Source organism: Phalacrocorax aristotelis, chromosome 2 (genome assembly GCF_949628215.1).
Source record: "Phalacrocorax aristotelis chromosome 2, bGulAri2.1, whole genome shotgun sequence".
Taxonomy (NCBI): Eukaryota; Metazoa; Chordata; class Aves; order Suliformes; family Phalacrocoracidae; genus Phalacrocorax; species Phalacrocorax aristotelis.
In genome coordinates this window covers 104360061-104375564 of record NC_134277.1, presented here as the reverse complement: position 1 = coordinate 104375564, position 15504 = coordinate 104360061, and the positions used below count along the sequence as shown (strand labels likewise).

At 46.2% G+C, this 15504-nt stretch overlaps 1 protein-coding gene across 1 annotated transcript; it reads right to left on the bottom strand.

Moving 5' to 3' along the window:
* Positions 1-967: 967 nt before the first annotated feature.
* On the bottom strand, positions 968-13471 carry DIPK1C (divergent protein kinase domain 1C). Its single transcript, XM_075084579.1, has 4 exons — positions 13235-13471; positions 7161-7838; positions 3205-3369; positions 968-2525 (listed from the first exon to the last, which is right to left on the bottom strand). Exons 1-4 carry the CDS (start codon positions 13415-13417, stop codon positions 2310-2312), a joined length of 1242 nt encoding a protein of 413 aa, XP_074940680.1. The 5' UTR covers positions 13418-13471; the 3' UTR covers positions 968-2309.
* Between the last annotated feature and the right edge of the window lie 2033 nt (positions 13472-15504).

Genomic DNA, 15504 nt, shown 5'->3' with positions numbered 1-15504 from the left:
AGCTGGTAAAATAACAGAATCACAGGACTTGGAGATAAAAGGCTACCTAAAGGCAGGATCATCAATGTAGCTGCATGTGCATCATTCCTGACAGGCGCTCACTCTTGTCTGTAGTTAAAAATCACAACTTATGAAGACTGAAGTCTTCCCGAATGATCTGTGCCATATCTCCACTGCTTCTTACTATTAGAAAGCCTGTAGAAAATGTCTAGCCAGAATTTTCCTTGCTACAATTTAAGCTCATTGCTTGTCATATCCACCAACGAAATCTGGACAGGGCAGTTCTACTCTCTTTTTATCTGCCTCTTTCTGTTTCTGAATAATGTTACCGCGCTCTCTTCAGTCTCTTCTTCCTCAGACTAAATGCCAGTTTATTTGCTTTTATGTCATAAATCAAGTTTTCACAAAGTGGGCCATATTTTTTACTTCATTTTTCCTATTTCTCCTTCATTCTTCCTCATCTTCTTTCTACCCGATACTTTATCTGTCCCCAACTCTTTACCATAATCTGATTCTATCCTTACTCATTTTCTTCTCTATCAGTTTGATGACTTTGTAACAGGGCTTGTTCTGGAATTTGGGTTTCCTCTTATTCTGCTTTGCCTTCCTGCTTCTGCCAAGGGTGATCTTAAAGTATTGAAACATTGTCTGTCTCCTTGGTTAGAGGAGAAGTGTGGGCTGAGCACAACTTTACTGGTCAGGATCTCCTAACCTGTAGCTCTAGCTTAGCAGCAGCTTGTCTTCAGTAGAGCCCCAGGCAAGGCAGCCAACGTTGTCCTCGCTATGAGCTTGTTGAGAGCTTGTGTGATTTTTAAAATTACAGTAGTTTATTGCGAGGAATAGAAAAAAACCTAGCACTAGTCTGAAAATTTGAGCTAGTTTTGGGTAAGTGTTAAGGTCTCCTAAGCAGCTTACATTTTTCTGGTCACAGGCAATTTAACATCCATTTAAGAAACCACTCCAGAAATGGAAAGTTTATGTATAATTAGTGCTCACAGGCTTCAGGGTTGTCATAAGGCTGAGGGATATAAAACCAAAAAAGATTAGGTGCTGTTACGTGTCTCACACCCACAAACCAGCATTGTCAATCTTAATATTGCAGCGTCCTTCTGAGCTGAGGGCGGTCACAGGCTGCTGGTTTTTCTGTTTGTTGCTTTTGTGATGTGTTCACGCCAAAACCAGCTCAGGAGTATATTGCACAATGTTGGGCCTAAACACACGCAATGTCTTCTGAACCCGTACGTTAGATTCTCCAGCCACAGCTACACATGTTTTAAAGGCAAAGTTAATGATTTTAAGTTAATCTAGGGATCTTTATTTATGTAACTGATTGCAAAATAATGAATTCTTATGAAAAATTTCCCTTTCTTCGTTAAAAAAAAAAAACACAACTCTGTAAGAAAACTATGGGTCTGGATATTGTTCTGTTCAGTGCAAAGGACAGATTGTTGGCATTCCTGGGTGATTCTGCTCTCTGGCAAAGGAGTGCTTCTTATCAAGTGGTCTGATGTACAAGTGCCTAAGGGCTTGTTCACATGGGAAAATTCGGTGCCATTATTCATACCTCTCCACTGCAGAATAGAAGTACCCGCATGGGAACTCAGCAAGGGTTATAATTATTTTGCTTTAAAAGAGTCCTAAGTACCTTCGTACAATTTCTCCCCAGAAAATTAGCTACGGCACAGGTAATGCAACACACCAGAGAAAATGCCTTTGGGGACATCGGAAGGGACTGCTTTGTACGAAAGCAACTCTTCACTCGTGTGACAATACATTTCCCTATTTGAGACTGTTTTTTCACACAGAGCTCTCCGTCCCTAATTTAAAAAAACGTTATTCTACAGAGAAATTAAAACAAACACCATGCATGTACCTATCCACAGACACCTACCCACTGTATTAATTATTGACATTAGTGTTGCTGCACTCACACTTTTCTTCTGTAAATTCACCCTCACCCTGAGCACCGCACGCAGACAGATGCTATCTGAGCAGTGACTACAGCTTTTGGTAAGCAAACGATGCGCTGAATGCTGATGGAGAGGGCTAGCAGGAGCTCAGGAAAATAAGCAAGAACGAATGCAGGTAATGTAAAACAATTTCACACTTGAAAGGATATTAACAGGACTTGCTGCACCTGCAGCCATGAATTTCATTTGCATAGGAGAAAAACAATTGCTGTGCTGTAAATGTAATAGAATGGGTAGGAGGGGTGAAAGAGTGAGAGAGAAAGAAAACATGGGCTGCCTTGTACACAGTGTCCCTTAGCAGTGGCTGGGATGCGGTCCTTGCAGTTCTGCCTTTTGTGTCTACTCTGCCCTTTGCAGTTCTCGCTGAGTGACCTGAAGCAGCTGGTATAACTCGGAGAGAGATTTCAGAGTCCTCTGGTGCCCGGCAGCGTCCACGTGCCCCGGCTCGGCACACTCCTGCACAGCCTTCTGCAGCTGCAGCTGCAGGGGGAGGGAAACCAATGGTCCTCTGAGATTTGGGGAAAACCAGCGACGGAATATTTTGTCACAAATTACCTGAAGAAAGGGAAAGAGCAGATTGTTGTCTTTTAGGAGCTACAACTACTGCCCTGCTGCTTCCCTAGGACTGTAGCAAAATGTCATCTGAATCCAAAATGCCTCCAGCCAGAAAAGGAGCATCCACAAAGGCTATGCTCTAGCTGAGGAATCCCCCTTCGTCTCAAGACTGCTCTTTCACGTCTGCAGAGCAAGTGGTGACAGTGAAGAGGTGCAAGAAGCAGGCAAAAGGCCGCCAAGCTACACTGCCCCAGCCTCTCTGCTCTGCTAGTGCCTCTCACACCTCATCCCAGGGCCAAAAACCCCATGGACTCCCTTTTCCACTACATCAGTGTACATGGTCTGTAGAGTGGAGAATCGCAGCCATAGCCCCGCTGCTGCTTACACGTGGACAGCCCTGGCTTTAGCATTAGTGGAGACAGTAATGCCTGCTTTCTTCACTCTCCTGGCTGAGGCATTGGGCTAACAGCTACACAAAAATATGGCAAATAAACTCTAGTGAATATAAAGACCTGTTTGTGTGCCCCAAGATGGGATTTCTGAGCAGGACTGGCACTTATGTGGCCACATTTAAAAACCTGACTGTTTTCATCTCACAGTCTCCTAGTACATACCAGGCATTTTACAGTCAATGTGATTTTAAAAGAAATGGATGCATAAAGCAGCTGTGTCTACTCACTTGCAAGTTGTTATTGGCTCTCTGTGCCCCACATTTTCTGATTTTCAGATTGCATTTTGAAAAGCAATCAAAAAAATTACAATCTTCGTCTCCTGTGCAGTTCTGTTCAAGGATGTCCCTCATTTTGGGTTCAAAAAAGGCCATATCCACATCAATAGCGACCACCTGTGGATCAAAACAAGCCATCAGATCTGGCACAGGACAGCCTGAGGGACAGAGCTGTGCAGGCATTCTTTGCTGCATGCTTTTGGAAATGCTGTGCTGAGAGCATCTGCCAGTGGAGAACTGGGATCACAATGAAAGGGTTTTATTTAACTTAACTGAGCTGGACTAGTCTTATAAACACCACTTTTGAAAGAAAAACAACCAATGCTTATGGCATGAGGAAAGGGAAAATTAATTGTGGACAATATGCATCCCTGGGGTCAGCTGGATTGATCTGCCTTATACCAGGACCATCCAGCTTGAAGACTGATTTACTTGTTTTTGCACCTTATGCAGATGGCAACTCGACCTTTTAATTATATGACGGTGCAAAATTACCCACAGGCCAGATGCTATCATTTCGCAATTCACCGTCCAGACTAAACCCCTGACTTTATCATTGTGGAGAGGAGAAGTGGGATGTACAGAAGTACCCATACCTGGTACAGCCCCTCCAATCCTGCCATTGCATTCAGTGGGTTTGAGGTCTGCTCAGCTGTAGAGAGACCCCTGAGGCTGTTGAAAGTCAAGACTGCTTTGCTCAGTCCTGTTTGCTGTGGTTTGACTCTTTTATTGTGCGTGGTTCTTGTTCTACTTCTCCAGAAATATGGTCCATAACAGAGTCCCGTCAGCAGCTGGTCTCAGCAGAAAAAGCAAAGGCTGAAGGGATCACTCAGTTTTCTCACCCTGACACAAGGCTTGCAACACAAAGAATATGCAGCACAAAGAGGTCTGCAGAGCTGCTGCCTGTGCTAGGTTTGAAACCATTTTGGGAGTGAAGGGCTGTAGTCTCAGTTTTCTGCCAGTGTCATTCCACCCATTAATACTTCACTTTAAAAAAACCCACAGCAATAAACAGGGAAAGAAAGGAAGCCGGTAATGGGACAGCAGCTGCTTGACATGAGACAAACTGTGGGTGACCACAGTGAACGCAGCCTGCCTTCGGCACCATGGATGCAGCAATCAGCATACGCCCAGAGCTCCGCTTGACACTTGACAGTCAGGGTCAGAGACTCTCCCTTGCAGCAGTTGACAAATACATTTTCATGGAGGAAAATGTCTGGGACCTGGGCAAAGTAGAGTTACTTGGGCTCAAACGATAGTCTTATTTTTAACATTCACCCCCACCCCCAGATAACAGGGGAGGCTGAACTGCGTGGCTGGAGCAGCAGCTGGATCAACCCCAGGAACTAAAGATGTCTGGTCTGGTAGAAGGCCAAATAAACCTTCCACAGGCAAGAGAAAGAACAAGGTCTAATCTTCATTTTATTCTACTTTTTCCCCAGGGAAAATCTTAAAGAGATGAGGCATAGCTTAAAAACTCAAGTATTTTTAAGCTTCTTGGAGAGCTTGATAATGATGATGCAGCCTAAGGAATTTCACACGTTTGGACAGGCAAATTTTTTTTTCTTTTCTTCTTTAATTCCTTAGGCTTTCTGCAGTTTTGCTGGTCACTTCTTTGGAGAAGAGACAGTAAAAGTGGTGCAGAGTTTTCCCAGCTCTAGGGTCACTGTATCAGCACCCTGGTGGGGTCTCTGCTCCCACTAAGAACCTTTGATAACCTGATCAATTGGTCTGCTAGGAAAAAGCGCCCTGCTTCCCAAATGCATGGCTGCCAAAGGCTTCAGTGGTTTCACTGAAGTTCATATGTTACAAAAATGTGTGGGCATCCAGCCAGACCCTGTGAAGACAGAGCTGGGTGACATATTTCACCTGTAAGCAGCTACATTTTGGTGGGGTTTGTTATGATTGTAATTGATGATGAAGGTACCTAAGGAAATGATGGAAGAACCTAACTTAGCTCCTGACCTGATTTAAAGTCATGTTTAAGGTGCTGTAATCTTTCTAGTTTGCTCTGAGGTGCTGGTAAAATAAGCAGCTCTCCTGGAGCACTGTATATTCACCCAGACCTCCTTCCAACTCTGTCCCTTATGCAGCTCCATGGCAGCTTCAGATTACCCTGGGTGATCTACCAGGCAGTGATCTCTCCCCTCCGTGCTGCAGGAACAGCATGTGAAGGCTAGAGTGAGGGCCAGAGGCTTATCCCCACCATTTGAAAATAATCCTCAAAGGAAAACTATTGCACTCCTGGCACATTTCTTTGGGTATTAGCAATCTCGTTGCTAGGATGAGAAACAGTGGTACTATTATGGGTGTTTATTGTTATCCTATAGAGAGCACAAGGAACAAGCAAGTGAAAAAATTGCTTAGAACAAATAAGAGGGACAAAAAAAGAGGCTGCCTTGCTGCGTCCCTGTTCTGGATCGGACTGATAAAACCACCTAGAGTTTCTGCTTCTCACTCTCCTTCCTTCTTCACTGACCAGAAGCTCGCTCTGTGTGTTCCCCCCTCCCCGCATCTTTCTGTCCATATCTCCTGTCTCCCAGCCCAGTGGGGTGAAAACACGTGATACCAACAGGCTGTAAGTAACTCACAACTGGGAGAGCAGCGTCTCACTTTTTGCCTTTTTAATCCATTCTCCTAGAAAATACTAAATGACTTTCCTATGCCAGAAGGTGACTGCTGTCTCTTTGGACCCCAGAAGTCACGGGAGGATCCTGGAGAAGGAAGCTTCACCAAGACAACTCGTAAGGGAAGACATAGCCAATATTCTTTCTCTTTTCCTAAATGAAATCTCTTTTCCTCTAAGCAGGTGGCAGAACAGATGCTCTGGTGTGTGCTCAGCCACAGGCAGTCACAGCCCTGTGTAACTTAAAAAGATGGGCAAAGCCTGCCTTGAGGAATCCCTGCTGTACCCCACTTTTTGCCTAAACGCTAGTACGCTTTTTTAGTTCTTGCTGTAGCTCCTCACCCATTCCCAGTTCAGCTGCTGTATTGCACCTGAATAAACAACGGGAGGGAAGGGAAGGGTGAAGGGGAAGCACTCTAATTGCTCCTAATGGCTATAAGTTTAGGCAATGTTTGTCTAGTACTCTGAAGATGCAAGTGTTACGTTAACACTCAGTGAGTACAGAAAACAGCATTCAAGTTCCTGAAAATGCTTTATGTTCACTCAGAGTGCAGAAACTCCACTGATGTCACCGCAAATTGTGAGTCTAGTTCAAACACTTATTGCACAGTGCCTCCAGCCCATACACACAATTCCCACTGAAACCAGTGGAATTTCTGTCCACAGAATGAATGCAAGATACATTCAGCAATGTGGTGCTGAGCTACATAACTATTTAGAAAACATGCACAGCTATTCAGGTCTGAGTTACAGCTGTACAACAAAACGTCGAAGAGTAACTGTACCAGGGAGTTTCACGTCGCTGTCCTTGGATCATTTCCAGACCAGATAAGCTGAACACTAAAGCACAAAGATGTATGTGTTTGTATGTGGGGAGCTCTCCTTGTGCCAGGTCAGAGAATTCAGCCTTAGCTTTCAAATTCAAACAGTTCTTCCTTTCAGCATCGCTACCAGAAAGAGTTGCTGTGACTCACATTACAGCTTTTGAGATCTCCTTGCCTTCAGGAGGTACTCCTCACCGCATCCAAGGGACCCTGTCTGTGCTGGTGCCTTTGAGGAGGTGAAACAAATCAGAACTGAGCAAACAGTTCTCGAAACAAGTAGCAGGATCTAGCGCTCTGAAACATGATACTAAAAGGAGAAAAAGCAGTAGAGAAACTCCCCTGTCAGTTGTAAATGCATTGATTTTACAAAAACTTGGCCTAAAGCTGTACGAGGAGCCACTTGCAGACTAGAATTTGACCTCAAATTGCTGCAACGTAACCCCAAAGACTCAACTTACCGTGAGATCATGCCTGATAGCGAAGTTTTCTGGTTTGATGTCACACAGGTGAAGTCGGTGAGAGAAGTCATTATCAAAATGCTGCACCATGTCCAGGAAGCTGAGCGCAATGTCAATGATGGCTCTCACCTTGCTTCTGTGGCCAGCAAGGGAGGGACCGACCACGTTTTCCAAGGGAAAAAGAGTTTTATGCCAGGCATGTCCAGCTGTGAGATACTCCACAGCATAAAAGTGTCCACAAGAGCCAATAATTCGCAGCACGTGTTTGCTGAAGTCCTGCAGCAAACTGAAGTAGATATATTCTTCCTGCTGGAGCAAGGACCACATGCTGGCCACCTGTGCTTTCCAGCGTGGTCCCTTCTTCCTTGTCCACAGGGGCCCCATGGTATTGTTAGACAGTTCTAGCCCCAGGACATTTTTGACCTCCAAGGCTACCATCAGTAGAAGCTCTGTTTCAGGAATATCCTGTGTTTCCACCTCCTCTAGCATACTGAGATGCTCATAACTGGAGAAGATTTCCTTTTTGGATTTCAGGATGATGGGCTGGCCTCTCCAGTCAGCCTGGATGACCTTCTTACCTCTGTCATAGTAAAGGCAGTGCTTGTACACCAGCTTCTGTGCCACACACAGGTCTTCACAGAGGTCACCAGTCAGGGCTCCACTGCTGTAGTCAAGACACTGGAGTGAAAGAGCAGAATAGTCATAGCAGTACCATACGCCTGTGGACCACTTAGAAGAAAAGCAAAGAATCAGCAATGGTCCTACGCTCAAGAGTCTTGCAGCAGTCGTGGTACCGCAAGCACACACCTTCTACAACCGTTGGGTTATTCAGTGGTTTTTCAGAAGTCTGCAGAGACCTTTTACTAGGGGGAATCTTGCTTCAAAATGGGGATTTTGGGATGGTAGAGGACAGGCTTGTTTGGGGCAATGAAATGCTCTAGATGACCTGTTACTCTTAAGTTCTTGCCACATATGAATTCAGTGAGACAAGCTTTCAACACATTTGGCTGCACTATGTGAGATTCTGCGCTGTAATGCTTTAAGGCACAGGAGATAACTTCCAGTGTAAGTCAGGACTTCTCTGGAAGGTTCAGGGCATCATAACTTAACATCATCCACACTTAAACTAATGGAAAATCCATGGGTAGCTGGATTGCTGGGACCTTCCGCAGCCCTGGATGTTTCAACCTTGCATTCAACATGCCCTGAGTGAAGCTGTAAGAACCTCCTTCCACATTACCAGGAAACCGAGGTTGCGCTCAATGCCTCTTGGACCAAGAACTTTCAGAATTTTTAAATATGGAAATGCTGTAGGACAAAATGACTTTTCCAGTTTTTATATGCACTTATCAGAAGTGACATTCTGATATGAATGAAACGCTTATATTTTTAAACCTGGAAAAAAATCAGCTCATGGAAACATGGGAACTGCTGCTTGATAGTTAAGCAGTCACTGCAAATTCATACAAGAACTGCAAGGATTCCCTTACCAGTCCTCCCTTCAACCCATAATTGTTTCCACACTATCATTTCCAAAAAGTGTAGGCAGTCAGTATATTCCTATGGGCATTCAGAAGTGCAGCTGCAGGGACTGCTTTGGGCAAATCAGTAGAGGGAATGATCAGAGGTCTCTGGTGAAAGGGGAATAGACTCTAGTGGTGTAGGAAGCCAAACATCTGGGAGGCGGCTTGACAGTGTCAGCCTTCTTCATTGCTTTCTGGCATTTGAACCTTAATTTAAGCAAGTTGGCAGCTCCCACTGCATGTGCAGTACTTGCAATGGCTGCCTGACCCCCACCTCACTTGTGACTTGCTGTTACGTACACAAGAAACATGATCATAAAATTCAACTGATTGATGTATTTCCTGAGAACAGCCTCTGAGGTGTGCACCTCTGAGGTGTGAGGAATACATTCTGATGCCAGGCAAAATTCAGAGCCCAACCTTAAACAACACACTAGGGAATGAGTGGAGGATTAAGTCCAAAATCCAAGAATGACGATAAATTGACTAAAGCAGCTCAGTGAGGGCAGTTCAGACAGGCACAGAATTTATTTATACTCTGATGTTCTCACAAACCAAATGAGAACATTCAATGCCAGCAAGAAGAGCCAGGTAGGCAAACTCTAGCATGACTGTCCTGACCCTGAGTCCAGGGTGATGTGCCTGTGTGAAACACACACATCTGCATCCACATCCACATCAGGATGGTCAAGCAGATTATCTATGCTGTCCCCAGACTTCAGAGCATGCAGATCAATGTGCTTGCTTTTGAAAATCCATTCCTATGAATGAAATACAAATTTATTTTCTCTTTTTAAGTAGAAAATGTAATTTCCACAGCAGAAGTAGCTTAGGAACCATCTGGAACTCTAGGCAATATTAGAAAGATGATTAAAAACAAAAGGAATATTGGGGGTTTTCTTTGGAGCTTAAGTATAATCACATTTAAAATCATTGTTGTCCTATTGAGAAGACCACAACCTAACTCTTCTTCTGCTACAGTAAGAGAATATAGGACTTAATCTTGTAATTGCACCCACATGGGTGAACACTTGCCCCTGTGGACAATTTTACTGTGGTCCATCAAGTCCACTCTTAGAGGGTCCATACACATAGACCTCTTTCACCTAGAAGAACACATGCCCAGAAGACCTGCAGTCAAACATGTGAACATGCAGCTTATTTTCTTGTGCTGCCATCACAACAGTCTTAATGGCATTAATGAGAAAAAGTAGTTGTGGAAAAAAATAGCCTCACTTACATTTCCCAGCCATAGCAGGTGAGTAATTTTTGAACCTGGCTGCTGTTTAGAGCTTGTCTGCTGTTCGAGTTGAACCTATAAATCTTGGATTATTAACCCAGTACCTGATAAACAGTCTCCGAATCTGATTCCTCTTACACTGAACTTGCACAGCGTTTTGCAGATGAGGATCTGTGAAACAGGACTTGACCAAGGAGTTCCTGGTCTCACAGTGATGAAACACAGATCTACTCGCCAGAAGTAATGCTCTCTGCTGGTCACCAATGTAAGCAAGAATTTCAAAAGTGCTTCTTCAAATAAGCAATCAAGGAGTTTGAAGAATCTTCAAGGTGTCTCTCTCTACTCACAGAATGTAGCACTTCATGAGTCACTCAATGGCTTTAAAAATCTCCCCAGTTTCCTGTTCATTATAACTTAGAAGGTCATCAAAGACTGACTGCACCTTCACGTTCCCCCATTATTCCAGCTTCCAGTGTTTCATATTTTGCCTTAAGCATAATACACTATGTAAGCTTAGCTCCCCAGCCCTCCCCCTATAATTCTTATTTTTTCATCCCCCGGATGACTTTTGTGGTTTTATTCCCTCCCTGTTTCTTCTGTCCTTTTTTCCCTCCACCAACCTTGGAAGCACAGACCTCAGAACCAAACGAATGCTGTTGTCCAGTGCTGCAAAGACAATGAACAGCCCTTCCCTAACTCTCCTTTTTGGAGACATTCAGAGATCATACCAGCCTTTTAGGCACCGGCTGCACTGGTAGTTCGTGTTGAAGCAATTATTTGACCCTGACGTCCTTTCCAAAGTCATACAGTTTTACAAGACAGTCTTCCACCCTATTGGCATAGCTGGTACTCGTGTGCTCCCCAGTGTACTAGCTTGCATTTTACTGTATCAAAGCACATGTTGGTTGTCTGAAAACATTTAACCAAGTGATGCAGATTACCCTGCAATGAAAAGATGGTCCGTTTATTATTTACCAACCCAGGAACCTTTGAACTAACTGCAAACTTTACCATACAAGATTTTATATCATCGTGATGAGTGCTGATAAAAAGAAGAATCAATTCCCCAAAGAAATCTTCCAGAAATGGTCCTCCACACTGCCATCCCTGTCTCAATGGCTGCATTTTGAGATCTGTCGGTATGACAGTTTTAAATCTACCTAATGACTGCCCTTTGAAAGCCACTAAGTGCCAGATTTTTAAAACTAAAATATGAAAGAGATACTAAGTCAAAAGCCTTATACAAAAGCAGCTGTACTGCACAAAAATGCAAACACAAGCACGGTTTGGACTTGCTCATCTGTTTCTGTTTAAAATTGGCTACACAATTTTTAATATCATTAGTACACTTATCAAGATAAGTTAAAAGAGCTGGGTTTAAATTTATGTAAAAGTTTAAATTAGGGTAAGCCCCACTAAGGTTTTATATAAATTTAAATAACTTACTGTACCAACTGTCCCTTTTGCGTGGATCAGGCCTGAGACCAAGTACTTCTATGTAAATGCAATACTGAGCAAGGTTTTGAATGGCATCAAAATTAATTGATTTCTCCAGAGAAAACAGAAATTGATTGCTATGATTTAGCGTGTTCAGTGTAAATGAAGATGAGACCAGCAGTAGGAATGGTCTTTTAGAGAGTTAAAGTTGGTCTCTGCAAAATGCCCAGTGCTACTCCAGCCTTCCCAGTACAGTACATGTCTCCACAGATGTATGTTTTACTCCAAAGAATAAACCTTCAGAAATACCACTTGAAAGGGTATACAACCATGCAATTTTCCCCTGCTTGCTTAAAAGAGCTCATTTTCTTATCTCCTACTAAAAATATGACAGATGACTAGTAAAAGAGTTTTTCTTGGAAGTTGAATTTTGCTTAACAAAAGGCGTGAGACTGAAGCTATCAGATTGTTTTGTAGATCAATTGCACTTTGTAGAACTGCAAAACTCATGCCGTGCTCAGGAGATGTATAAAGACTTATTTCAGGGCTGATGAAGATGAGCTTGTTTTCTAATCATTCCACAAGAAGGACAGTCCCTTTCTAACATCATCTGGGAAAACTGTGGCTTACAAACCTTAACGATGCTATTGAAGTCTCACCTATGGCAACAGATGAGGACTCACCTACGGAACCAGATGAGCACAGCAATCTCAGCCACTCTTCCTCTGGAAGCGGGGTCTGAAACTGAGCTATCACACAGTGATAGAGACAACTTTCCAAGCTTGCACCTGAAATCTGATCCCTGCCTGGGCTTTTGAAGTCATGCCTGACGCTCTCCAAACTGAAGTCTCTGTCCATCTGTTTACTGGCAGGGGTGATGCAAGGGCCTGGACCTCCCAGAGCTCGGCGGCTCCTTGCAGCTCCACACCTCTGTGCTCTTCCCAGCCACGTAAGGAGCAGGCAGGATTCATTCCTTCAGCTGCAATCCCGAGCTCAGCTGTACTTCAAGCTGACTGCTGGGGTAAAGAAACCGAATCTCACTGCCAATAAAAACACGCTGTCAGGACCACTGGCTATAGCTTCTCTTCCTTTATTATACAGAATTTAGGGTAAATCTATGGTTAGCTTTTGCTTGCTGTAGTAACAGATTATTTATTTTCTATTAGGATTCCTCCCTTCTCACCTAACCAGCGGCACTACGAATGCCTTAAGAAACAAAATTAAATTCAAAGCACTAACCCACACTGCTCCTCTTCTCGAAGTGTTTCCTACACAGTACTAAATCTGTTTGGGTTTTTTTTGTTGTTGTTGGGGTTGGGGGGATTTTATTGAATATTTCCAAATCCTTTCTTAAATTTCGAATAACTACATCTTAAATGCCAGCCCCCGCCAGACGTAAAGGAGGCACTACAAGCCGTGTGGCATTTCTGAAAGACGACTTTTGTACCAACACCTTTTTGCCTAAATAAAATAAAATAAAAAAACCCAAAACAACAAGACCAACCCCAAACCCGGAGGGGGGGTTTCCTCCCGCCTGGGAGCGTGCGGGATGCCGAGCTGCCCCTTCCAAAGCGCTTGGGAAGCGCACCCGCACCCCACGCCGGGAGCCGGCCGCTGCCTGCACCTGCCCTCGCCCCGCGAAGGGAGGGACGGACGCAGGGAGGGAGGCAGCCGACCGACCGACCGACCGACCGACCGACCGACGGCCCGACCCCCCGCAGGGCAGGGCTGTCGCCGGCGATGCGGAGCCCCGGCGGGACGGGGCGGGCGGGGGCGCCGCCGGTGCGGGGCGCTGGGCTCCGGCAGCCCTGGCGGACTCCCGGCGCCCCATCCCGGGCGGCGGGGGATGCCCCGCGTCCCGCCGGGGCACGTACCAGCCTCGCCAGGATCCGGCGGCTTTTCTCGTCCGTGCAGCGCTCGGTGAAGACGCTCCTGTGGAGGAGGAAGAGCAGGGCGCTCACCAGCACCCAGCAGGCAGCCCACAGGAGGAGGAGCACCACGGTGCATCGCCGCCAGATTTTGAGCCGCAGCCGCTTCAAGCCCGGGATGCCCCTCATCGTGGCGCCCGGGCTGGGCTTGGGCGGCCGCTTCAGCCCCCGCCGGCCCCCATCGCCGAGGGGCCGCCGCCCCCCGCCCCGCCGCCGCCGCCCCGGCCCCGCTCCCGCCCCCGCCCCCCTCCTCGGGCCGGGGCTGCCCTGGCGGAGCCCCCCTTTTGAATGGAAGCCACGTAGTTCCGCCGGCTTTTGTCTGCGCTCCCCGGTGCCAAGCGGCCCCGGCAGCCCCTTGGCGGCTTCTCCCCCCCTCCCCCCCCGCACCTCCTTTCCTCCCCTCTGAGTTTCTCGCCCGGGAATAAAAGAGGTTTTGAAGGGTGATGGAGGCTGCTGTGGGAAGCCTTCCCCACCCAGGCGGCTGTCCGACACTTTGAAAGAGGCAGCCTGGACACGGACGGCTGCTTCTGGTCAAAGCTTCGCCTCCCGTCAAATGGGGGTGGGGGAAAGTTGTTTATTCCGGAGTAAATCCCCCAGTTCTACCCGGCCGGGGTCAGCTAAAGGAGGGAGAGGAAGAAGCGCCCATTCACAAACGCACCCTCCTAGGCCCCGCCGTGATGGGGCACCCCTTGACTCCCCAGCAGCTGCCACGGCCTCCCCTGCCCGCCCCTGGCCCGGGGGTGCGGGCTGGCCCCGGCCCGGCCCCCCCGTGCCCTGGCTCCCCCGGCAGCCGCGCAGGAAGCCGGCAGAGCCCCCGCATTGAACACCTTGCCAAAACAGGGCAGGGGGTACGAGGGCCGAGGGTGCTGGGGACCACAAACTGTCTGAGAGAATATCTGAAGCTACGTCCCTCTCTGAGGAGGGGTCAGCTCCATGCGACAGCCTGTATATATTTGGCTTTGTTAACTTCCCTAAGAGGTCAAAGACCCTGATGTTTGTTCCTGTGCAGCAAGAAAGATCCTGGCATCCTTTCCGCAATCCAGCTGCAGATGTTCCCTGCCTCTGTTTAGACCACAGCGTTCACTTTTTTCTCCCTTGACTCCCATCTGATAGCATCTCGCCATCACAGTTTTCAAAGGGAAAATTCATATCCTAAAGCCCAATGTAATAAGGGCATCCAGTTCAGGTTTGCCATTAGATATGATGAAAATGGACCAGATTCATTTTCTTTCCCTCCTGTGGATGGTTACCTCAGGCTACTTGCAATCCCGTAGCAGGAAGATGAACTGCAGTTGATTAAACCACTCAGAGGGTAAATTATTTACCCAAATGAGTAAGGATAGCAGAACCTGGCCCGTGGATGGAGAACTGCAGAATAATTCAATAGACACATTTTAATGTGCACCTTGTGCAAGCTGTTCTGGTGCACGTTTTGTTAGTAAATTAATTTAATGTGAAAAGGGGAAAGTTCGCTGCTGGAGAGCTGGGTTCAGCGATATACGTTCTGTACCATCACGTCCAACTTAATGAAAAATACCTCCCTGTACAAGTCGTTAAAAAGAAGGATGTGTCTACTGGCATGATTGAATTTTACCTCTCAGAACAGTGAGGGAAAGAGCAAAGGCACGGCAAACTTGCGGCTATCTACGCCTTTTGCATGGTCAGTACGGTTTTTCCCTTACATGTGAGGGCAGAGCAGGGCTTGCAGTACAGCCTCTAAGTAGGTGGCAGACTATGGCAGAAAAGAAAATGGAAAGACGAAAATATTGCTGAAAATGCTACAGCTTTCTAGAGACTAGCAGTGGGAAGGGGGGATGCAAAAAAAGAGCAAAAGCACTTCCCTCTCCGAAGTGTCTCACAGGCAGAATTGTTATCACCAGCCACATTTTCTGTTGTTAGGGTGGTTTGCTCTCTCTCCCTCCACCATCTCATTTCTTCACCTACAGAGGCTGCCTATGGCCATGCTTTTTATATCTGGGGTTTTTTCCCCTCCCGATCCTTTTCCCTAGAGAAAGCTTTCTTTTGAGGCACCGGGGACACAGCCTGTTTCTTGAGAATGTAACAAGGAGGAAAGACTGACTGGGCAACTAGGAACTGAAAACTTTTAATCCTATTTCTCAGCCCGATATGAAATACTTTCAGAAGCTGTCTCTGACCAGTTTTGGGTGTTCACCAGGAAATTCCTAGGACAGTAAGTGGAGAAGGGCAAGAGGGAC